The sequence below is a fragment of the Lonchura striata genome, chromosome 1 (genome assembly GCF_050655825.1).
Source record: "Lonchura striata isolate lonStrDom1 chromosome 1, ASM5065582v1, whole genome shotgun sequence".
Taxonomy (NCBI): Eukaryota; Metazoa; Chordata; class Aves; order Passeriformes; family Estrildidae; genus Lonchura; species Lonchura striata.
The window spans coordinates 43,757,347-43,782,049 of NC_140703.1; the positions used below are offsets into that span (position 1 = coordinate 43,757,347).

The 24,703-nt window shown below is 36.2% G+C and overlaps 1 protein-coding gene across 1 annotated transcript in view; it reads left to right on the forward strand.

Moving 5' to 3' along the window:
- The first annotated feature begins 1,730 nt into the window (after nt 1–1,730).
- Nucleotides 1,731–24,703, forward strand: part of CEP126 (centrosomal protein 126) — a 36,772-nt gene continuing 13,799 nt past the window's right edge. The window contains exons 1-5 of the mRNA XM_021529389.3: nt 1,731–1,921; nt 2,700–2,825; nt 11,298–11,443; nt 12,810–12,930; nt 15,367–15,565. Of these exons, the coding sequence (XP_021385064.3) occupies nt 1,770–1,921; nt 2,700–2,825; nt 11,298–11,443; nt 12,810–12,930; nt 15,367–15,565 (744 nt within the window). The 5' untranslated portion in view covers nt 1,731–1,769. The remainder of the gene's footprint in view (nt 1,922–2,699; nt 2,826–11,297; nt 11,444–12,809; nt 12,931–15,366; nt 15,566–24,703) is intronic.

A 24,703-nucleotide genomic window follows, 5' to 3' on the forward strand; every position in this document is an offset into this window, starting at 1 on the left:
CTGCTGCCCCAGAATAATCATACACTTCTGAATTACATGGCACTCAGCTTGTCACCTTCTTGTCCCACAGTCTGAAAAATGTGAGGTTACTCATGAAGAGAAATTATCCAATAACCACAAAGAAGGACTATGAAGACTTAATAAAAAAGTAAACAAGATAGAAATATATATAAACACTGAGGAATTTCTGAATCTCAATAGGTATCTTAAGGTGAAGCTGCAAGTTGTGCTGTATTACATGAAAATTTTCAGCAAATCTAAGGAAGCTCAAAATCTGTCAGTGGCATGAGTTGACCATGACCTTCAATCTCGTAGGTTGAAGTGATGTGACACGGGCCCAAATTCTGTCATTTCCCAGCTCTGTCTCAGTTCTGATTGGGTGACTCAGTTCTCCATCCTGATAAAGCCTTCTACTGCATCCTAAAAGAAACAGTGCATTTTATCAGGTAAACTGGGATTTTAAATGTGTGTGGGGGTTGAAAAGCCCACAGTGGTAAATTGACAACCACTTTTCCCCCTTCTGCAACAAAAAAGAACAGATGGGGCAAAGAAATGGTGAAATTTGGGTTGATTTTCTGAAGCATAGTTGAAAGACTTCCATTTTAGGGTGATCTTCTAAATGGCAGTAACTGGGATACTATAAATATTAAACACATTTGGCAACCTGCCCACCACTGGTCTTGACCGTAAAATGGTAACAGCAACACCCACTTCCCAAACTGTGCTACAAATATGAGGGAGGGGTCTGTGGAGAAAAGTATTTTACAAATGCGGAGTACTATTTTTTTTACCTTCCTAGTCAAAGACATAGAACAGCTGTACACTGGGAAAAAAAAAAAAAAAAAAAAAAAAAAAAAAAAAGAAAAAGGAAGAATTGGTTTAAGCTCAAATACATCAGCCAAGAAATGTCTCCCCAGGAAATCACCAAGGCATTTAGCCTGTTGCTGACAGCTCATCCAAGGCAGGGCAATATCCCAAGACAACACCCTGCTTTGCTTAAAAAAAAATATAAAATAAAAGGGGAAAAAAAAAGGTTTTGTAGTCATTAGAACAAACTGGAGGGTTTTTTCGTTTTTTTTTTTTTTTTTGTGGGTTTTTTTTTGTTTTGTTTTGTTTTTGGTTTTTTTTTTTTTTTTGTTCTTTATGTAGCTGTATTCATAGACTTGTAAATATTTTTTATATAATAGTCATCATTTTGTGCATCAACTGATGCACAAAACATCTTTGGTGGTGGTTATTGCTGTTATTTCTGCATCCTGTGTTTAAAAAGAAAAAAAAAGTTTATGGTGTTATCTCCAGGTCTTCAAGAAGCCTAAGAGGCACCCGCACCGCAGAGCTCTGCAAAGCCCGCACACGGGGCCGGGCGCAGTTTGCCCACGAGCTCGCCCGGACCCCGTGTGCTCGCGGCTTTTAGAGGTCATGCCGCGGCTGCAGAGGGTGGAAAGCGCAGCGAGAGCCGAGCACCGTCCCTGGCAGGGTGTCCGCACGCTCTCCCGCCGGGACGGGACAGCGAGGAGCGGCTCCCCCGCGCGGCTCCCACCCTGGCGGCGTGTCACGGTTTGACACGAAAGTGAGCTCAGCCCCACGAGGACCGCCGGGCGCGGCGGCTCCCGGCCGCCGGCCCCGCAGGCGGCGAACGCGGAGCCGCCGAGCGCGCTCCGCCGCGCCGCTGCTCCCGCCGCGGCCCCGCCCCGTTGCGAAGGAAGCGGCGCCGCCGGTTGCTACGCGGCGCGGAGACGCGCGGAGCGGCGCGGCGGGGCCGGCGCTGCATGGAGCTCGGCGGCACGGAGCTCGGCGGCACGGAGCTCGGCGGCACGGAGCTCGGCGGCACGGAGCTCGGCGGCACGGCCGGCGGGGCGGCGCGGGGGCAGGTCCCGCCCGGGGCCCCGCAGGACCGCGCGGGCGGGCAGAGCGTCCCTGCGTATCCTTGCTGCGGCGTTTCCCGGGCCGGCCGAGCCTGCGTGCGGCCCGGCGGGCGGCGGCGGGGCCGGGGCCGGTGTCGCAGCCCCCGCCCTGCCCCGCGGTCAGGGGCCGCCTCAGGGGCGTCTTCAAATTGGGACTTGCACGTTGCGGGTTTGAAACTGCCGTGGGAAAGTTGACTGCTCCAGCAGCTTCGGAGTTCTCTTGTTTTCCCTTTTCTGGGAGATTATGCCACTAGGAATAGGGTTTTCCATCCTAACTTGGGGGTTCTTGTTTTTTGAATCTTAGTAGTAAGAACTACTGACGCAAACTCTTAAGATTATTTACTACGTAAATAATTACTGGCATGATGCAGGACTGACCTGGCTCTCTGGAGAGCTTTTATTTAGTGATGTTAATCAATTTCAGTGAAAACAACTAATCCTTTAGGGTGTGGGAGTGTGTGTATGAGGGGATGTTTACTATTTAAAATTTTCCTTCTCATATCTGCATCCTTATGTTACAGGTTTAGGTAACTACACAAAATGTCCCTTCAAATGAATATAATAAAGGTGGGATTTTTCAGCTGGTGGTACAATGAAAGATGAGTGTAAAGCCTCTCCTAAAATGCTTTTTAAAAGTAAAGTGCAATTTTTTTTTTTTCTAGATGAGCATAAAGTTAGTTATGACTGTAAACATACAATTATGGGACCTACTTTATATAAGGTCAATCACACAGGCTGTTTTATCTTTTAATGAGCTGTTCCATACAGTTTCTATTGTCCTTAACACAGTCTTAGGGGTGGAGATTTGATATTTCATTTTGAGCAGGATTTACAAGAAGAACGTCGGGCATTGAAAGAGGATCAAAAAATGCATCGAAGCAAGGCAATGAAATATTTGATGGAGACAAACAGAAGAAGAAGGCAAGTAACTAGGGTTCCTTTAATGGAGGATTGTAAAAAAAAAGAGAAAACCAAAGCAAAAGGAGTCATAACCTTGAGACAGATCAATATATCTCTACTATTCTCATGTTCATTTTGATAAATAGCTCACTGCTTTGGCCTAGAGGAATTTAAGCTGAAAAGTTTCAGCAATCCAGTTTCTTGCTATAGGACAAATAAAATAAAACGACCAATATTCAGATTTGCTCACTAATTTTTGAAAACTCACTGTAGTTACATCTCATATAAACTAAAGGTAAGTAGTACTTTCATCTTGTGGCTCTGATCTGCATTTCTAGTGTTCTGGGTTTTATTAGCTTCAATGCATGTATGAAAAATGCACTCAGCTGTACAGAGTGGGCCAGCAGAAGGCAGTTGTTGCTTTCTGAAGTGTGTGCTTTTTTGTCTGCATGGCATAACAGCTGCTCAGCTTCCCCTTCATGCCAAGGCTTTGTGCTCCCATTTCCCAATAAACACAAAGCAACATTTTTCTTGTACAGGATAATACTTATAATAAACTTATTTTGTACATTTTAAACAGAGCTTTGCATAATCTGTCTTCTGCATACATGAGAATGCAAAGCCATGAAATATACTGTGGCAAATGGATTGAGTAAATTATGCACTGAAATGTCTCAGTGAAGTGCTGTGAGTAGTTCAGTGGGAATAGAGGTTTTTCCCCTAGGACTGAGGTGGTGCTCACACATACAGGGAGCTCAGCTGTGTGTACTGGAGAGGCAGATGGGTTCCTCCTTGCAAGCCCCCAGCCTCAGACCAGCTTCCTCTGCCTCTTGTTAACTCACTAATGCTTGTGCCCCGCAGTTCCCTTATTTGATGACTTCTGTTGTACAATGTTCACTTATTGCATATGTTCATAACTCAGAAGAGAGGTGGTATTTATTGTTTATATTGCCATTTTAGCCTGACAGTATGTGCTGTCAACTTACCCTTTGAAATAAAAAGAAATGGAAGAGGAGATAAAATCAACTGTGAGTAATTAAAGACAGAGTGCGACCCACAAACTTTGCAGATAATAAACTAAGTCTCAGTGAAAAATTAAATACCTAATTTATTTTTCTGGAACAGAACCACTGCAATGCTACACATCTCAGATGAACACTGTTTATTGTATTACTGGTCTTGAAATATTATACTTTAATGTAAAAGCAAGTACCAGACAGCCTGCATATTTTTGACAGACTGGTGTAGTTAAAGTAATACTTGTGGATACATAAATACATTTCCATATGTATTTCATTGCAGCCTTAGGAAACACAGTATAAATCCAAGTTACTCAGGTGAGTCACTTAAAAATTTAGGTATGGTATTCGTAAAACAAAGTAATTTCAATTTGTGATAATTGAGAATGGCATAATTATTAGCACAATAAGCAATTCAAATGGAGTCTGTGGTAACAAGTGTTCTCCTAATAACTGAAAAGGAGTGAGTTAGTTAATGTTAGAAAGGTGGAAAATGCATACAATGTTACAAGCTGTGACATAGATAATTAAAAATCCTGTATATGTGCAGGAAAGTAATTTGAAAATAAAGTTCTTTGAATCTACATATTTTTTTCCTGGGATTTATGCAGGTATGAATTGATTAATCAACCCTCAGGTTGTGTCTCAAGTCTATATGATCCAAGTTCCATTAGCTTTCTTATACATGTGAAGGTGTTAGATGTGATGATGGTTTCTCAAGAGTAGCATGACGTTCTTAAACTCCACATTCTCACCTGGCAGCACCCAAAATTCTCCCTGCCAGGGCTTACAGGTGTATGTCAGGAGTGTTCTTGGCACTGCTAGTGTATGATTTCAAAAGAAAATTTGTATCTTTTGCATATTTTGTGTGGAGTGTAAGAATGAGTGCACTGTGAGGTGTGACAGACCTCTAACCTTCGCATAGAATGGTTGAGTTAGGATGGGACCTCTTGATCTGTTTGAACACCTCTACTCAGGAAGGACAATCCTCCACAACCTCTCAGGGCAATCTGTGTCAATGCTGTCATCCTTACCAAAAAAAGTGTTTCCTGATATTCTAAAGGAAACTTCTGTGTTTCTGTTTGGTCCTGTCAGCAGGCATCACTGAAGACAGCCTGGCTGTCTCCTCTTTGCACCTTCCTTCCAGGTATTTATAGACATTAAGAAGATTCCTTTGAGCCTTCTCTTCTCCAGGCTGAACAGTCCCAGATCTTTCAGCCTTTCCTCCTAGAGAGATTGTCCAGTTCCTTCATCATCTCTGTGGCCTTTCATTGAACTGTCTCCAGACTGTCCAGATGTGTCTTGTACTGAGGAGCCCAGAGCTGGACACAGTCCTTCAGCTGTGGCCTGCCTAGTGCTGAGCAGAGGGGAAGGATCCCTTTCCTCTGTGTGCTTGCTAGGCTTTGCGTAGTGCAGTTCAGGATACCACTGACCTTTGCAGCAAGGTTGGTCCTTTCTCTCAAGTAACAAGTTTTACAGCATGAGAGGAAATGGCCTCAAACTGCATGAGGGGAGGTTTAGATTGGATACTATGAAATTTTTTTTCATGAAGATGGTTGTCAAGCATTGGAAAAAGCTGCCCATTGGAGTGGTTGCATGTAGTATACTTCAAGATGTGGTTTGGTAGTGGACTTGGCTGTGCTGGGCTTGTTTTTGGAGTTGATGATCCCAGAGGTCTTTTCTAACCCAAATGATTCTATATTTCTATGTTGAATGAAGGTGTTAAAGAGGATTTGGCCCAGTAGTGACTTCTAGAGTTCACCACTATGTACTGGCCTCCATTAGGACTTTGTGTCACTAATCACCACCCTCTGGGCCTGGCCATTCAGGACGTTTACATTCCACTTCACTGCTTATTCAGCCTCTCAGCAGCATCTCATTTATGAGGATCATAGAGGACACTGTACCAACAGCCTTAGTAAACTCCAAATAGAAAATATCTACTGCCCTCTTCTCATCTGCAGGACTGTCATTTCTTTATAGAATTTTATGAAGTTGATCAAGCTTAACCAAATTTAGTGTCAACCTTAAATTTATAAATTTTCTACTAAAAAAGTAAAAGCAGTTAATTCCCTTTAGGATGGAGCACTAGTGACGATACAGAAGAGTTTCTGCTCTCTGTTTAATCTTGTGTCATTTAGGTTAATTCTCTTATGTTGCTTTGTAGAGGAAAATTTTTCTGTGGGTTTTTCTTTGTGATTTTTCTTCAGGAACCACTAGCAGGCCTCCTTTAAACAAGGCTGTACCAAAAGATTCTAGCAGATTGAGGTCTTCTGTTTTCAACTTTTTCTATATGTACTGGTAATGATTTTTTTCCCTGATGGTCTACTGTTGATTTGTTGTCAATACTTCTAAAATGCAGCATCCTCAGCATTAAAAATAGTCAACTTCTACAAGCTGTACACAGTTAATCGGTTTAGTAGTAAAAACACAAAATCATCATTTGCTCAGAAAGAACAAGGATACGTTTGGAAATAAAAGTCTCAGTAACCTAAATTTCAGATCCTTTTCAATCCCCCTGATGTAATCTGTTTCTTTGCATCTCTTGTACTGACCAAGCTCCTTAATTTTGTTAACACCAGTACTTTGACATAGCAAAATACCCTAGCCTGCAGTTTTTACAAGTTGCCCGAGTTTCAAGAAAGTAATTTCTTTATTGTCTCACTGATACATAAAGTTGCAATTTCAAGATCAGATTAAGAATCAAATATTCTCTGGGGCAGTAACTGGCAGATATTTTGTTTAAATAACAGTATTCTGGAAATAAGAGCTAGTGACAAAGCACGTACTTAATGCAAATGAATAGGATATCGTATTTTATGTTTCTATAACATGCTGCTTTCTAAATACCAGCTGTCACTTTTGCTGGGAACTATAGATTTTGTGCTGTTACTGCTCAGTGCAAAATGTGTTTCCCATTTTACTGTGATGTTACTGTCTGCAGGTAGCCGGTTCATTCTGGAAATGCAATTGTCTATGTGCATTGTAAAATAAACCTTACAGCTGGTTGTCTTGGTTCAGCAATAGCTAATCTGTCTGTTGAAACTGGGGAAGGAAATCTGTGTCTGTTTCCAGTCTGTTTCCAATCTATTCCCAATCTATTCTTCTTTCCGTGAATACTTTATTTTCAACATAAGCACAAGCTGTGTGCTCCACCTACTGGCTGATTAACATTGATTATTTCATAAATGTTCTTTAAATTATTCACCAGTTTTGTTGATTGAGAATGAAAAGCAGTCTGTGGCCAGAAATATGAGAGCAGTGTAAGCACTTGGTAAATAGAGAGGCAGAGTGTTAAGAATTTTGTATTTCTTTCTACATCAGAATGGAACTGTGAAAAGTAGGTGATCACTGTAACCACTATGATGTGGACTTGAAATGCAGTATTGCCATTTTTGATAATGAGCCACAGGATTGTGCTGAATTAGCAAGGACTTGGAACAGATGCTTGCCAAACTTGCTCTCTTTGAACTTTTCTTGACCTGACAGCAGCTTTGTTTTGCTTGGTTTAGCTGTAACAGCAATTTCTCTAAAAGACCGGGTGTCTGTGGCTAATTTTGCCTTTATCTTTTTATTGTATGACCATAGTTTTATGTACATAGCAGTAAGAAGCAGTTATTCTATGCAGAGGATGAGATATTTATGACTCTAAAATCGTGAAGTAGTATAGAGAAATGCAGGCCTGGTACGGTAACAGAGGCTTTGAAAACTGGAGGTGTAGGATGTGGCATGGAGGAATACAAGCAGGGAATGGTAAGAGATGGCACACAGGCTTGGCACTGGAGACCCCATGGCTATAATCACGAACAGTCAGCTAAAAAAGTGCAGAACTAGATCTGACAAACCTGGCTTTTAGAGGTAACAAAGAGAAGAAAACAATAGTATATCACATACATAGAAGGCACCATGTATGGAATATTCGGAGGAACTGTGGAGCTGCAAATTGATGATGATAGAGCAGAGGTGTAAATGTGTATTAGCAAATACAGAAATTACTCCAAATGGATTCTAAAGTGAGGGAGAGAAAGCATTTACATGAAGATCCTGTTGGTCCTGCTGAAGGGACTCCTGATGCTGCCTGTTCACCTTTAACACTCCAGCACAAACAGAAACTACAAGCCTTGGGATGCAAAAGAGCAATGCAAGAATGAGCATCAGGAAAAGAGATAGAAACTCAATATGTGAATAACTGTTCAAACTGGTATATCACTATTATTGACCCTTTTTCTGTATAGAAGTATTCTAACAATATTATTATTTTTCAGTAACAATTCTGGAGTTATAATAATTGGACTCTTAAGATTTGAATTATACTAACAAAAAAAAAATCTTGACTTAATAAGGTGTTCTTGGGTTTTGCCTATGAACAAGACTTGGAATAGTGCAGGCAGCCCACCTGTGGACCTTTGGGGGCATATTTGCAGGACAGCCCTCTGTGAGCCCATACGGTACTGTAAGGGTTGGTTCTTCTGAAGCTCTCGCATTTCAGGCTGTCTTTTTAGGTTCAGCATACAACAATCAAAGATGAAGGAATAGATTTAATATATGTTCCTGATCTTGGGAAGTGTCTGAGATAAAAAAGTTGATTTCTGATCTTTTTAAGGATGTAAGATCGTTTCCTGTTTGCCCATGAAGGAAATTTTGAGTCTGACACTGCATTTTAGCCTTTTCTTCATCCTACTGCAGTCATTGACAATACAAATATCTCCCTGCCTCAATTTTAAAATTACTGCGCACTGGTTTGCAACATGATGTGGCAATGGAAGAATAATAACAACTTTCATTTCATAGCACTCCATACACACTGTATATATTCATTTTTTAATTATAATTTTCATCCAATGCAGTAGTAAGCATTTAGTCCACCTGAGAATGTAGCATCTATCACTTCACTGTGAAGAAAATTTAATAAAATTAACCAGGAAATAGTTCTACCATCTAGTCATACTGTTTTTAGTATAAAACTGCCTTCCACATAATGTCTGTATATGTGAGACAGCTAAGTATTTTAAGTTTGGTATTCCAAATTCTCTATAAATATTTTGGCAGCCATTTCAAAAATTGCTGCACCACTGGGTTGTTTATAGTAGACAGAAAAATTAGGTTAAAAAAACACCAGTCAGGAAATTCTTCTGCTAACTATCCATCTTAAAGCCATACTCTTTTGCCAATGGTACATCTGTGATATGAACCTAAGCTGGTGACTTAAGGAGAGCACATGAACAAACATTTGCTTTAACTGTTTTTCTGTAAGATGTAAATGTGCATTTTTAAAATTATTTATTTTGCATAATGAACCTGAGTGTTACAATTTACATACTGTGAGGTCAAGAAGCTATTAAGGCTTCACTGAATAAATTTAATGCATTTCCTTACATTAAAATAAGATCCTTTTTTCTCCTTCTTATCTTAATCCAAACCAAATATTGATCATGATGAGCTATGCTGAAAAAGACATCTTGCATCAGGATTTGGACTTGCTCATTCCCAGCTATATGAAGAACAGTCCTTTTCTAATGCTCATTATTAAGAATGTGGAAGAGAGCAGCTAAGCCATATTCAAAATAATCTGAAAAAAAATACTCTGTCAGAATTGATTTTTTTCCATTTTGGAGTTATACACTGGAATTATTCCAGATGTAAAGTTGTAGAATTTCCCACATGTCTGAATTTAACAACTATAGTTCAACTAAAGGCCTTCTTGATCAGCTCCTAGAGGTATCAAAGGACATCAAGAAGAATGTGTTTAAAATACTTCCGAGGATAAGCAAGTCTGTTTCCTCTCCTGTGAATTTTACTTAGTCAAGAAAAAATTGCACATTTCTGTATTAAGTTTTACAGTGAGTAAAATTCAGGAATACTGAAAGTGGACAATGAACTCTGCTTCTACTCTTTAGTTCTGACATGTTTTGACAGGTATGTATATATGAGTTTTCAAAATAGTGAAAATTCTTTGTCTCTCTCTCTGCTACGCTTTGGCTTCCAAGTGCATTAAAGTGGATATTCTTGTATAAGTGTGTACTTAGGAATTAGTTGGCAGTTTTTCTATTTTTTTTACTATTGTGCCTTTAAGCCTTTAAGCTTTCTAAAATAAAAAGTACCTATTTCAAATTATTTTTGTGTTTGTTTCCACAGGTCATCACTTTTAAGCGATACTAGGTCAAGTTGATTTTTTCAGTTTGAACTTTTTCTCTGAAAAGCAAAGGGAAGAATAATTTAAAAAGCTTGAATTAAGGAGGAGCTCTGTGAAGTAGCAGCTTTGCTCCATTAAGCAAGAAGAACTATGAAGCTAGTGATTAGAGTTATGGGACGGTATCTTACTGTGATGGAAGAAACAAAGAACATTTGGCTAAACTTTCCACTAATGCTGGCTAAAGGGGGACCCTACTTAGTGTACTAGTGACCTGTTAAATCACATTTCTAATACACAGATGGGAAGCTCCCAGTTGTAGTGATCTTTGCATGGCAGGCTTTGGAAGTTTCACATGAAGACCATTACTTTTATAGTATTACTGCTTTTAGAATAGAATGTTTCCAGGGATGGGGCATCTACCACCTCTCTGGGCGACCTGCTCCAGTTTTTCACCACCTTCACTGTAAAAAGTTTCTTCCTTATATTAATTATATTCCTTATATTCTACCCTCTTTTAGTTTAAAACCATTAAATATGACTTGCCTACATAGGCACTATGCCAATAAATATTCTGGGTATATTTCACTCTGGGAGCTAGTTTGTCAGTAAAAGTTGATGATTCTGTCAGCAGGAGAAAAGATTCCACATAGCTTCATGAAGCTCACACCTACTGAAGGAAACTTTTGTGATGATGGTTGTCTTTGACTAGAGCCTGCTTTGCTTTCCAACCAGTGAGGACACATTTAGCATATTTTTTAATAATAACAGATTCTGTCAATTATAGTTTTGTGTTACTGTTTTATCCCATTTTGTGCTGCTGAACTGATTGTCTTTCAGGAAGCTTCTTAAGAACTACAACAAAATACTTTTGCATATTTATAAATAATAGCTGTAGTTCCTTTGTGTTATTTCTAAATAACAACTTTTAAACTGTTATTACTTCCCCAACAGCTTGTGAAAAGTACACACAGAGCATTTGCTATTAACCTTCCTACTGATCTGCTCACTGTGACACACGTATGTGGTACTGTAAAGGCTGTTGTAAAAGTCACATTGGTGACAAGAACTGGTCGAGTTTGCATGTTAATTCACATATAAAAAAGAATCAAATCCCTGGTTGAGGCTAAAAAATTAAAATATGTTGTGACTCTTCTTCATCACCCACTGTCCCATTTACGTTCTGACAAACTAAAAATCCAGCTGTGCTGAAGTTAATAGCATTTGATTTATGGACAAGCAAGCTTTTGTACTAAAATAGGAAGTTGGTGAGCAAGTTACTAATACTTCAGTAAATGTAACTCATAAACATAGCAATGATCTACTTTGGTTTCTTAAATACAGAGCCTTTGAAGAAAGACAGAAGGAAAAAGAAGCAAAAGAAAAAAGATTTAGAGAACAAGTTCTGCAGCAGAGGAGAATTAAATTTCAGGAGGCAACTGCTAAGTTCCAACATGCTCATCAGTCCTTTTCTCAGCAGAAACAAAAAGGTTTGTGAATTAATTGTTATTCACAATACAAGTATTTTTATATTCACAGAACCAAAGAATAGTTAAGGTTGGAAGGGACCTCTGGAGGCCATTAGTCTTTTCTGTTAGTAAACAGAACAATTGACTTCACTCAAAATAATTGAATTCACAAAAGCAAAACGACTGACAAGAAGCTCAGATCTAATAGATATGACAATTGGGTAGGGGAAATAAAAACAGATTTTTTTTTTTTCCTAAAAACTGTATTGTGAGATATTTCACTATATTCCAGTCACAGTAAGTACATGACCTCCTTGAGGTATTGTGGCTTCCTGAGTTTCCCCCACTTTTTTGACTGCAGTGTGCCTATTGGTCGCAGTACAGTGCTTTCACGGCTGGGTGAGGGGTGTTACAAAGCCACTGACAGTTACTAGGATAGCGTAATGATCCCCTCTTTCAACTTTTGAATATAAAATACTCCAAAATGTGCTTTTTGTTTGTCATTAAGTAAATGCAGTCCTAGCATATATTAATATGGTACATAACTTTTTTTTTTCTGAATTAGTCCACTTTTAAGCTGTTCTCTTGCTGGGAAGCAATGATCACTTCAGCTCAGTTCCTGCTTTCTTGGAATCAGTGCAGATTGGCAAGAGTTTGTAACAGCATTGGCCAAGTCTGATTTCCCGTCAACTTTCCAGTGTTCAAATACTTAAGATATGGTCTATTACTTAGGTATTCTTTAACAGATTTACTCTCCCAACTGCAGTTGTGCCAGCTGTGAGGTAATGTCTCTGACTTCAAGATCAAATGTCAGATTAAAATAACAAAATAGAACAGTACTGGTTTAGGGCTTCTTCATAGTTGTACTGGCAGCCCAGACTGTGTAGCAATAGGAGGAATCAGTTTTTTCTCTTGGTTTTCCTTTATAGAAATTTGCCTCTGCTACTCTCTGTCCTACTTCTACTCGCTTGAAAGTGGCAGTACATTGTGCCTGTCTGGACTTCTTCTTTCCCCACTGGTTCAATTATTAGGTTACAACTTGGCCTCTGTAAAATATATGCGAGCCATAACTTTGGCTTAATGCATGAGTGGAATAGTCATAATGTAAAAACAAAGTTAGATTTTTTTTAACCTCATATTTTTTCAGCAGTGCAGTTTAAAAGCAAATAGCAAAACTGCTGAATACATGTGTGACTGTAAACACTTAAATAGACTGGGATTTTGTTTCAGAGGACCTCAAGGTGCTCTTGCATGTCTAATAATGCTAAACTACTGTGTTTATTGTAACTGTCTGGATTTAGGCTTCCAAACTTCAGCAACTTAACCAAACCATTTATGGTAAAATATTCCAATTTTAAATAACTCTTTCCCCATTGTGTGTTTTTAGCTCTGATCCCTCCAGTTCAGACAAAAGCAGCTTTTCAGTTAGAAGAAGCTCTTGAACAAATTAAAGGATCAGTTTTAACACCAGGACTGTGCTTGCAAAACATAAACAAAATCAATTTCAGGTAAGCATTCCTGTTCATTCTGATGATCAAAGGAAGTAAATTTCTAAATCTAAGTTTCATTTATGGCAAAAAATGTAGGTGTTTCTGAACCTTATCTCAGGGTTTCTGATAATTTTTCTCATTTCACTCATAGGCTTCATTAAGGACAGCATCTCACTGCCTTAATAATTTTTTTCCTTATTTTTCAACTTTTTTCAAACTGCTTCTTGTGCAACACATTAGTATCTCAGGACTTGTACAAACCACTTACCATTTCTTACAGTGCTGTCACTCCATTTTTATTTGTATAATGTAAAAATGTGTTCTTTTTCTGGTTTTTATCTTCTTAGCCTGTTTTCCTAAGAAAATTATATTTACATGTTCATACTATTTACAGTTTGTTTTCCCCTCATAACCAAATTTGAGAGAAAGCTAAGAATCTTGAAGTTAATTATGTTTCTGTAAGTTTGAACTTAGAAATTGCTCAAGGAAAAAAAAGGAATATAAGTGACCCCAGGACCAGAAAGGCTTAAAAGTTGAGTCCTGTTGGGAGGTCACAAAACAGCTAGTACAGATAAAACAGAAGAGCATTTTGAAAAGGTTCTGAACAGTGAAAGTTCTTAAGAAGTCACCAGTTTTGAGATGTAAAGCTTTAAACATTTCTTATAATCCCTTTAATTGGAAATTTTTGGAAGGGTAATAACTAACTCATATGAAGTAGTAGATACCTATTCTGTTTCTTACAATTTTATAAATGCTGAAGCCAAAAATATTGTGTCATCTTTAGAATTTACCCTTCCTCAGAAAGAGAATGCCTAGAATTGACAGTCCCCTCTTAAAGGAAGAAATAAGTACTGTATTAAGTATGCAATATAAACATAGCTTCAGACCCAAGAGAATATCTGTGAATTTTAAAATATTATAGGATTCATAATGTCTGTCATTTAAAAGGTGTAAAAAAATAAGCAATGGTGACATATTAACTTCTCTTGGAGAAAGCAGAAGTCCTGAAACACCTAATAAGTGTATTCCATGCTGCAGTAGAGCCATTTTGGTTCTAGTAGGGTTTAGTTATTGAATGCTAAAGCAAAGATTTTGGAGAACTCATTAGCTAACAGACACAGGGATGTTTGTACATTAAGTGTGTAAATGGCATACTGCTCTTTTTACAAGATATATTTCCCTATTGGTGTTTAAAATTATAATGTTTGATGAAGTTGACTCTTGGGATATAAACTTCAATATGACAAATCAAAAATTTTCTATGGAAAAGTTAGAATGCTGAAACTTTTATAAATATAAATGGTCTGAGCATGTAGAAATGTTTATAGATATGAATGATCTAAATACTCAAAAATACTCAAAGTAGGTTGTTTGTATCCAAAAACCCAACAGACCAGATTTTTGGGGGCCAGGTGTCAGTCAGTCTGGTCCACAATAACGAAAAGGTTTTGGGATAGGGAGGATATCTGCCATTCAAAAGAAAACAGCATGCATTTTTCTATGTTCAATAAATAAATATGTGAATTTGTTCTCCCTTTTTGCTGTCAGCCATCTCATCAGAAATAATAAATTCCATTTTACACTCTCCTTAGGTCACTGCAATTAAGCCAATGTTTTATGTAGTCTTATATAAAACCTCCTGAAAAATAACAATAATCTTAAGGGATTGAAAGTTTCCATTTTCCATTGCCCTAAAATTATAAGTGTCATGATAAATACAGGGAAAAAAAAAAAAACAACAGTCTTACTAGATTATTTACCCTCATCCACTAAAAAGAAAAGGGATAGTTTTAGGTGCAAGAAGAGAAGGCTCAGAAGAAGAACCTTAAGCTGAAGAAATGTACAGAAATTAGGGAAAGAGGTTCTTGAATTTCTGTACATATATGAAACATGTACCTCCAGCTAAGAACTGATCACAGGTCCCAACTACACTAGCTACTCTAAAGATTTTTTTTTTTGTCAGGCAGCAAATTCTTTAACATACCACATTACTGACATTGCATATCATTGGTAAATTTGGGCTCTCTGGATATAAGAAAACCTTCTTGCTCTTTGAAGTAAGGGAATACCTGACATCATCAATATAGTTACACTCTGCATAAGTCAACTTTGTGGAAAAATAAAGCCCATTTTCCTGTTTATTTTTTCTTTTTCTTTAAAAAAAAAACCTTCCGTGTTCATTTCTGAAATTACCAAACTGTTGGCTGACATTTTCCATATCAATGCAGCCAGAGGCAGTCACCCAATAACCAAATCAGAAATTTCTATTTATAAATAGACAGAAGAGAAGTTTTAAAATGGAAAGTGTTAGACACGTTCAGATAGTACTAACAGCATTTGTCGGGCTTTTCATCATTTATTGATGTTGTATACTTTTGGTAAGAAATATATTTAAAAATGTACAGTTGATGCATAAAAGTAAGACAAAGTAATAATTTTCTTGTTTGTATTAAGAACCACAGATGACACTTCATCCTCATCAGCATGTAGAAGTGATGCTTTCCATCAGAAGAATAATTTATCAATGTTTGGCTGTGATGAAACAATACAGGAGAGCAGTAGAGCAGACATGGATAGTCACCAACTTCTCTTCCAGAAAAATCTGAAAGAAATGCAACAGCTCCTTGAAAAACAGCATCTCAATAGCTTAGAGGTATGATATTTTAATTTTCATGTGATGCATTGCAAGATGCTTTTAAGTGTGACAGGAAGTTTCTTGAATGTAATAAAAATGAAAGTCCTGTTCAGCTAACTTTGTCAATTAGACAAGTTGAGAGGGCACACTGTACTGTGCCTTATCAATAGATTATTTTTAGTAAAATTATACATATTTTCTAGTAAGAAGTCAGAGATCTTTAGAAATATTTTTAAGAATGTTTTCACAAATTCATTCAAGATACCTGTTATTTTGTCCTTTTTCCTCTGTTAATGTGAGATTTCTACGTCAGACTTCTTGTCTCTGACATTGGTAGCCATTAGTCGATCACAGGAGTCTTGTGCTAACTCTGAACTTAAATTGATGGTTTTCAGTGCACACCAAGATTCTGCTGTGCTGATTGTGATAGCACAAAATGCTATAGCAGTATTATGATGGCATGTGAAATGTTGGGGAATCTTTGTTTTGTTGGTTTTTTTTCTCCCTGGTATGTGGTGATATGTTAGAGATTGATTTCAAGTCTCTTGAGATCATTTTTTATCATCTTTGGAATAGCTCCAGGTGTTCCAGTAATGAGCTTTTTCTGCCTAAACTAATTTTCAGATTGAATATAAGTTTAAAAAGTCAACTTAGAAACAGTAAAAATCAAGAACTGAGCTCTAAGGTGATTTTTAGTTGTGCACCTTTAAGTGTGATTTTATGACTCAGTGTTGTCTTTGATTTTGGAAATACTGTCTTCAACATTAAATTTTCTGGAAAAAAAAGAGCCCGTACTTTGGGGCTCATTCTTTTATTTTTAGAATATCTATTGGTATCCAGAGTCATGGTGTCTGAAATGACCTGGACTCCATGAAGCCAGTCACTCTATTTTGGTCGTGGATGGAGGCAAGGAATCATTGGTGGCCATATAGCAAGGTTTTTTTTTTTTTTCTTTTATTGCAAGTGTATGGATAACTTGTGAAAGACTTTAGAGTTCAGATATGGTTTGGCATTGATGCTTCTTGGAGCATTAATCTCTGCCTTTGTGTCTACTTTGTTCTGATGGTTATGCATGAAAATCTTGAGCTGATAGCTAAGACAGACAATCTCACTCAGTTGGAGTGAGGTTCAAAAAAGTTGAATGGAGAGAAAGTATAGTTTGTACTGGCAGTGTTCTTTCTTATTTCTAAGCATAAAAGAAGGAAGAGAAAGTGACAATTTATAGAAGAGAGCTGATAAAACTGATTCTAGATAACCACTTTACAAAAATACAAAGAAAATCTAAGCTTTTTTTTAACAATATCACATTTGCATTTCACTGGTAGAGGATTTGCAAATCCCTCCCTAAATGATGATGCTGAATTTGGCAGTAGCTTCATTAGAACATCTTGGAATTAGAAAGCAAAATACATTCTCTTTGAGAAAAATATATAAAAATATTCTTTTAAATATATTTTAAGACTTCTGTATTGGAGTGTTTTATCAAACAGAATTATCACTTCCTAATTGGATTCTAGGGGAAAACAGCTATAAGTCATGCATAATTTTTTGCTTTTAGTTTTTTCTAAATGTTATCATCAGCTTTGGATACTGCATATAATATAGGCATTTGTGTTTACAAATTAATGTATTTTTGAAAATACCTGTAAAAAATTTTGCTTTTTTTCCAGAAGGTATTTTTCTACTACCACTAGGGGTTGCTCAGTTTCTTTCCTCTGATGAATAGTTTAAAATGTAAATATTTATACTTGAGACATTTGGACTTGCTTTCTTGAAATTGCATACTTTGGACTCTGATTAGTAAAATAGTGAAGAAAGCTATTGACCTTGTTCTAAGCCTGAGTTTTGGAAGTTTAATACTTGGATTGTGCTGATGGCTGGTGTGCATGTGCATTGTGACTTCCTGTATTGTGAAATAGTATTTTTAATACTCTTACTAATAAAATTTATAACTTATAATGGTTTAGATTGATTTCTTACTGGAATCAATATACTTCAGTGGTCTTGATATTACCTGTTGTCCAAAGTCATTTCTGAAATTAAAGTATTTCACTGTGCACATGCTTTACAACCTAGCCATCCATTGAGATCCTTTGACCTCTCTTTGTTTCTGTTTTTACAGGCCCAACAGGATTATAAAGATTCCTAAAATTCTTTACTTTCCTACAGGGCAATAAAGTTCTATGTGAACCTTTACCAGTAGATTTGTTGCGTTACCTGCTTTACATCTCTAAATATTTGTACAGATTTATCGGTAAGCTAGGGTTTTAGTGGCTTCTACTGTTTTCCAAAATTATTTTGTGTAAAGTATTGAGAGCAGTATATATTATTTTGTGCAACAGTTGTATTCAAGCCACTACATCAAGTTACTGTTTTATGTTCAGGAATATGTTCCATTTTTCAGAATTTAATATTGCTAACTTCATTCACAAATAAAGGTTTTGTCTCTCCATCCTTTCCTGGTTTTATTGCATGCATAAATAAAATCTTTAAGGTGGAGCTAGCAGCATGGTCTTTAGCTAAAGCTGCATGCAGCATTTAACCAAATGACATTAGTCCCAAGTTGCTTAACAATTTTCCGAACTGTTAACTCCTTATGTTGAAATTTTCCATTTCTGGTACCTGCCTTGGACTGAACAATTTAGAAAATTTCCACTAAATGGCTCATATGTGACAAGGAAGAGTATTTTTCAGGTATTTTTTTGTCCTTTTCTTTATTTCACCTCTTCAATTTCATGGCCATGCAACATTATTTTGGTCAGTACAGTATTTCTAGACTCCACCAGAAAAAAATTTGCTTTATGCCTAAATTGAACTGATAGCATAACATTTTATGTCTATAGTTTCATTTTTTAAACAAAATACTTAGAGCTAATTCAAAACAAAATAGGTGTAGATTATCACATGGAGATGGTATTTTCCTCTTCCTTTCTTTATATGACCATAATTAGATTACTCTAGTGGTATCTGTGAAATCTAAATTTAAATCCCTTTCTGATTGATTTGAAGCAGGATTTTTACCTTGGTTCACTGTTTTTTTCTGTGAATATTGTGCAGACATTGAGGTTCTCAGTACCATTCTTTCTATGGATACCATTCCCCTTGGAAGAAAATATTTCAATATTTATTGAAATAGGAATGGAACATTGATATAATATATTGGATATATTCTCAGAAATTGCAACCCAAATTATATTATGTATAATACAGGAAAAATTTGTATCTTACTGGACTGTGTGCTTATACATGTTACATGCAAAATCCCATAAGTCTCTGAGAAACAATGAAGAATATTTTCTAAGTGATGTTCCACTGAATGGCCTGGACATCACCCGCTTTTCAGGAGTTCACTTGTAAGGCTTTAGCTGTTGGTGTTACTTTGCTTTTGAGTTTCACGGTGTCTATGAAAGGGAGATGTTTCAGGTAACCGATGGAAAAACTGTAGTAAGACTGGAATGAGTTAACCAAAACTTCCCTCTGCAAGACTAGTTAGTGGGAAAACAGACTCTGACAAGGAGGCCTAGGATAAAATGGCATAGAAGCAGAAGTCAAACTCGATTTTGTAGACACCATTCAACAACTTGAAATAGGTTTCTGCAGTCACCTTAAATCTAGAAATGTTGGCCATTTTTTAACTTGTAAATGTGAGTGTTAACGTTTTTATGTTGATCATTTAAATTGTATGACAGGCCTGAGTGATTTCCTTACTTATTTTCCTCTTGGCAAGAGGAGGGGTGTTCAGTTTTCATTGGCTTTCAACCAATATTGTGACTAACAGCTATCATCCACATTATTTCAGTAATCCAAAATTCACATGTGCTATAAAGACAAATTGAAATATATCTCCAGACTAAATTATTTTACCCAAATACTCCAACTTGCTTTGATTGTGTATTCCTCAAGAGTAGGCTTTGAGGTTTTGGAGATTTTTCATAAAATAACTTATTCTAAGCTTGCTCTGTATAAAATCACACGACAGTCTTCATATCTGACCGTCTGGAGTTCATTCAACACTGTCTTTCCTCAATTCAAAGTCCTTCTTGAACAGGTAATAATGTAGGATTGAAGCTGAAACAGATTTTCAGTACAAAACTGATTGTTTCACAGTTAGACTTATACATGGATAAGCTTTTGCTTGTGGATAAATTATGATTGTTATACATACAGCATAGCTCACAAACCACAGGAACAAGGAAATTGATACTGTCCTTTAATATATACCTGTTCCTTTTTTACAAGAACATAGTTTTTTTCATAAGAATTGCCATACATATTAGCATGACTCCATTTCTGGGTTTACATTCATTTACATGTATATATATATATATAAATAATATTTATGTACAGCTATGCATTAAAGTATTTTTACCATACTTCATGACTGGTTTGGGAGAGATTTGTTTTACTGCAACAGGGTAAGATGTCCATAAATGTAGCTGAAAGAAAGGAACGGTAAAAAATAGCAGTATCAAATCTTCAGTGCACTGCAGTTACAGTAAGATGTTTGCTGGTAGGAAGGGACTGGAAGATATAAAGTTCTTGTGCATGTGGGCCTACCAGGATGCTGCATTATACTATTGTGGTATTATCAGTGATAGTATATTCTGGTGTCTCAAGGGGATGCTGGAAAATCTATTCATTTCTCCTAAAGTATCAATCTCCAAAGTAATTTTGCCCCTTTGAAGACAGCAGAGCTGTGTCTTAGTTTTTTTTTAAAAAGACTTTTGTGAATTTTAAAGCAACACAGAATTCAGATTCTTTTTTGTATCCTAGCACTCTGTTTATATCCTAATATTCTAATGGTCATCTGGTTACCCAGGAGCCTAATCAATGATTTCATTTTTTTCTAATGAAAATTAGTCTAATTATTATAAGTATTAATTATTATAAATCTGCAGCAGCACTTCTGTGGTGTTTAGTAGCCTGAGCTTTGCTGGGCAGTTCATGCCCAATACTTGAATATCTCCATAAGGAAGTATGGTTCACCATAAATAAACTACAATATAAAGCATCAAACCAAACACCCAAAATTAAGAAGACAAGAATAAGTAGAGGGTAACTGGGACCTCTTTCAGAAGACTGAAAGTTCTTGTAATAAACAAATAATTGCACTATTTCAAACAGTGGCATGATTTAAAAAAATTAACCTTTAAATCTGGTAGGCTGTTTAGGGGATTGTAGATACTGAAATCTTGTACAAGTTCTTAAAAATCAAATCTGTTAAGTTCTTAGGAAGAATGTATATCTTGAAACATATCTGATTGAAAAAAAGTTGATTTTGTAAAAAAGGTAATATTTAAGTCACAGAATTTTTTTCCAAGATAAGTGATTATATTAATGAACCATGCAGTGAATGTTGCAAATTACATGAAAGTGCCTTATTAGGCAAATGTATTTCTAGAAAGGTGTAAATATAAGTACTAGAAAATGCTCTTAGATACATTGTTTAGGCTTCAGGTTGCTATGTATGGAGTCAGCTTTGTGCTCAGTGATCCTTGTGGGTCCCTTTCAACTTGGAATGTTCAATGATTCTAAAAGTATTTTTGTATCTGACCTTTGGGATTTCCTCACATAAATCCACCTTCCTCCCTGGCTGCTGCTGTACAGTGCACAACAGTGAGACGATGTTAAAAACTCTTCCATCTTTACAAAGTGTACTGCTAAAAGAAAAGCAATCCTTTTTCATTGACTAAATATATATATACTGTTTTTATAGAAAATAAAGAGCTTGGGTAGGGTTCCTCAGCTGAATGAGAGATTATTTTTAAAATTATATTCACACACTGATTCATTCAGGGACTGAATACTACTGGTCAAATAGTATTACTCTATTATTTTTTACTGATGTTATGGCTCCAGATCATTCAAATCTGTTAACTGTAATCATTAAAATGATTATTAGTTAAACACTAAAGAACTTTTAGACTTCATTGTTCATATCCATGCCCAGTATTTCTATATGACTGTCTGCCTTTTCATGGTTTTTAATTATGCAATCCCATGCTATTGTTGAATGACAAATTTGTGGGGCAGATGATACCTGCTCAAACTGAATTTATTAATGGGTTAGAAACAAAAAAAGGGAACAATGCATTATGGTGCACCCTGCCTCACTATTTAATCATTTAAAACTTTTAATACTATTTTTACCTAGCATTATAAATTGCACTCCTGGAACTGAATGACCAGATTAGTGTATGATAGTTAGACACCTGGGACAGAGTACCTTAGAAGCAGCACTCTGAGTACTGAGATGCTAAAGCAACAGAGAGACAAGTTCAGCTGAAAATCTGTTTCCTACACAATTATATACATTTACCTCAGGGCTTATTAAGACTGAAAATCAGAATGAAACATTGGTGTTGAATGTTCAGATCACTTTTCTTTTAAAATCTTCTGATAGTATGGCTTACTGATACTGACTGCATGCCTATAAAATTAGAAACAAGGTTTTTTTATACTGAGAAGCTTGAACCTGCATTTCTAGTATCCTGTGATGGTATTTCAAATTTCATAGATTCATAGATAGGTAGTTTCCATATTAGCCTGGGAGGAGATCAGGCACCTAGGCATCAGACTGGGAAAGACAGCAGCAGTGTTGATAGTAAGCTTTTCTCTGGTCATCCGATACCTTCATAGCTTCTTTGGCTGTGGGTTTGGCACAATAAAATGGAACTCTTGTGTAAGGAAAGCACCAAAATCCTTTCACAGTGTCACTTGCTCTCTTGAGTCTGCCCAGATCTTCTGAGAAATAAGAATTGTGTATTGCTATGTACGTGATGTTTTTCAAGCTCATATGGAAATGAGATTAGTAATTTTGAATGGACTTTCACATTCAATAGTTGGTAAATTTGAAATTAGTTGTTTAGGTACCTCATTGGCTTTGAAAGTTAGTTTTGCATCTAAATTAGTTCAATGGTGTCTTTTACTTCATAGTCAATGCCAAGTGTAACATGATAAATATACACAAATTAAAAGCAAATAATTTCTCTAAAGAAACCAGTTGAAATTATCAAAAATAGTAATTAAAAAAATAGCAAGTAGTGTGAGAGGTGTGAGGGGCTTGGGTTTTTAGAATAGGTAGCATTTCTTCAGGATTTTATTTTCCATAAGAGTGTTCCTATTCACATATTGGAATTATGAACAGTCAGCACTTCTTTTGCAGAAAATGTCAAATACACATGTAGCAGCTCTTTAGTGTAATAGCATTCTAACAAAATCTTTTAGCAGAAATTTCACTTGTCAGGTTCACTTAAAATCTTACTTCTTGTTCTTTCACCGGCCTTATGAGAGATCTCATAGGCTCATGTTTGCCCTTTGTTTCAGTGCTTTACTAAAATGAAATTGCTTGACACAGCTGTTCTAAGTCCTAAGACATACAAGTGACCTCTTTAACTCCTCGGAAGTATTCCTTTACTAGGAATGTGGATACGTGGGGGTGTTAGATTTCATGCATTATAACATAAATTGTAGTTCTATAGCAGGAAAAATGTAAATCCAGTAAATACCAATATATTACTCTATGAATATTTTGTTTTCTTATAATCCTATAATATTCTCACAGATTAAATAAAATTAAGTTACTGGGATTTCTAGGTTTATTTCCCTGCACTTATTGATCACTAAAAAAGGATAATTGTTGAATGTTTTTTTTTTTTATTTCTGCAGAAATACTTCTAATTACACATTTCTACAAGGAAATGGGACATTCATTTGCATTATATAGTACTATAAAATGTGAAATATGTAAATATTTTAATGAGAATGTTAAGCATCTTTAATGTTTGAAAGGATGAAATTGTATGATGCTGCAACAAAATAAATGTAAATTAACTAAATTTGCATGAACTAAGTAGGAGTGAGTGTGTGTTTAAATGAGAACTCCTTCTGTGTTCTTTAGTTCCTAACATTTCTGAATGTTACCTCAACTGAGATTTTTGTTTTCCATGGGGTTTTGCTTTATAAGGAGCATACTTATTTATATAGTGTAGGAACCTCTGGACCTATTTTTCAACCTCTGGACCACAACTGCTTAGAATTTTTTTTTTAATTTTTGAAAGTTGGAAATTTTCCTGTACCCTCCAGATTTATCTGCTTAAGCTAACCTGCTCTCAAAATAAGTTTTTTTTTAAAATCTATATTTACAAAATTTTTCTTCTGTCTAACCGCCATTTGAGAAACACGTTTTGGTATACAGGTGCAGTTTCCAAATTAGACAAGAAGTAAGCCTGACAGCTGTAATTTCTTTTCACTGTTTTTTTTCCCTCCTGAAAATTTCAAAATTAGTTGTTAAATTTGGTCTGATACAGAAAACTCTGAGTATATGCCTTTTGTTGTTTGAGGAAGTTCAAGCAGAGGTTAACAATATAATTTAGCCAAAAATAAAGGTTAATAAATAACTAACAAAGTGCTACTTGTTCTTTTTTATTAGAAGGACACAAGTTTGTATAGATTTAATTTGAAAATGTTCCCTAAAGGGAACATCTTATCTTTCCCTACACTTCCTTCTTTGATCTTCTGTTTAGTATCTTTATTTCAGATCATAACTCTAATGGAAGACTGCACCAACCTCTAAGCATTTAGTGCAAGATAAGATTTAATTCAATAATAAAAAGTCTTTCAGGACTTACTAAGCTTTTTCTTCTGCAGTTTAATATATTTGTACAGCTATAAATATGCAATATTTAGATAAACAATTTTATTGGAATAAAAATGTTTACTACAAAAATGTGTTATTATTCACTAAGGAATTCTGTGTTTGGTGAGTTTTCAAAATGTTAATTCAATGTAATTGCTAGGGGCCATATAGTCACTCACCTAGGTTAACAGATTTTGCTAGTTGAAAGATTTTCCATTTGAAGTCACTAATGAAAAAAAAATCTTTATTGCATAAGATTGCATATCTAATTCAGCTTCTCTTAATTTTTTGCACCAATTTTGTCCAACATAAGGTTTAAAATTACTTTGCTGCTGAGCTGTGTAAAAGGGAGCTTGAAGGCAAGAGTGTATGAGACTGAAAATTGTCAACATGCTTGTTTTCCTGTACGTTCATGTGTACTTTGAAGTCTTGTACTTAAACAAAGTATGTATTTTCAACCATGTCGGCATCTCAGTGCTTGGATAGAGGAGTAATAGTGAAGAAAACATTTGTATAGT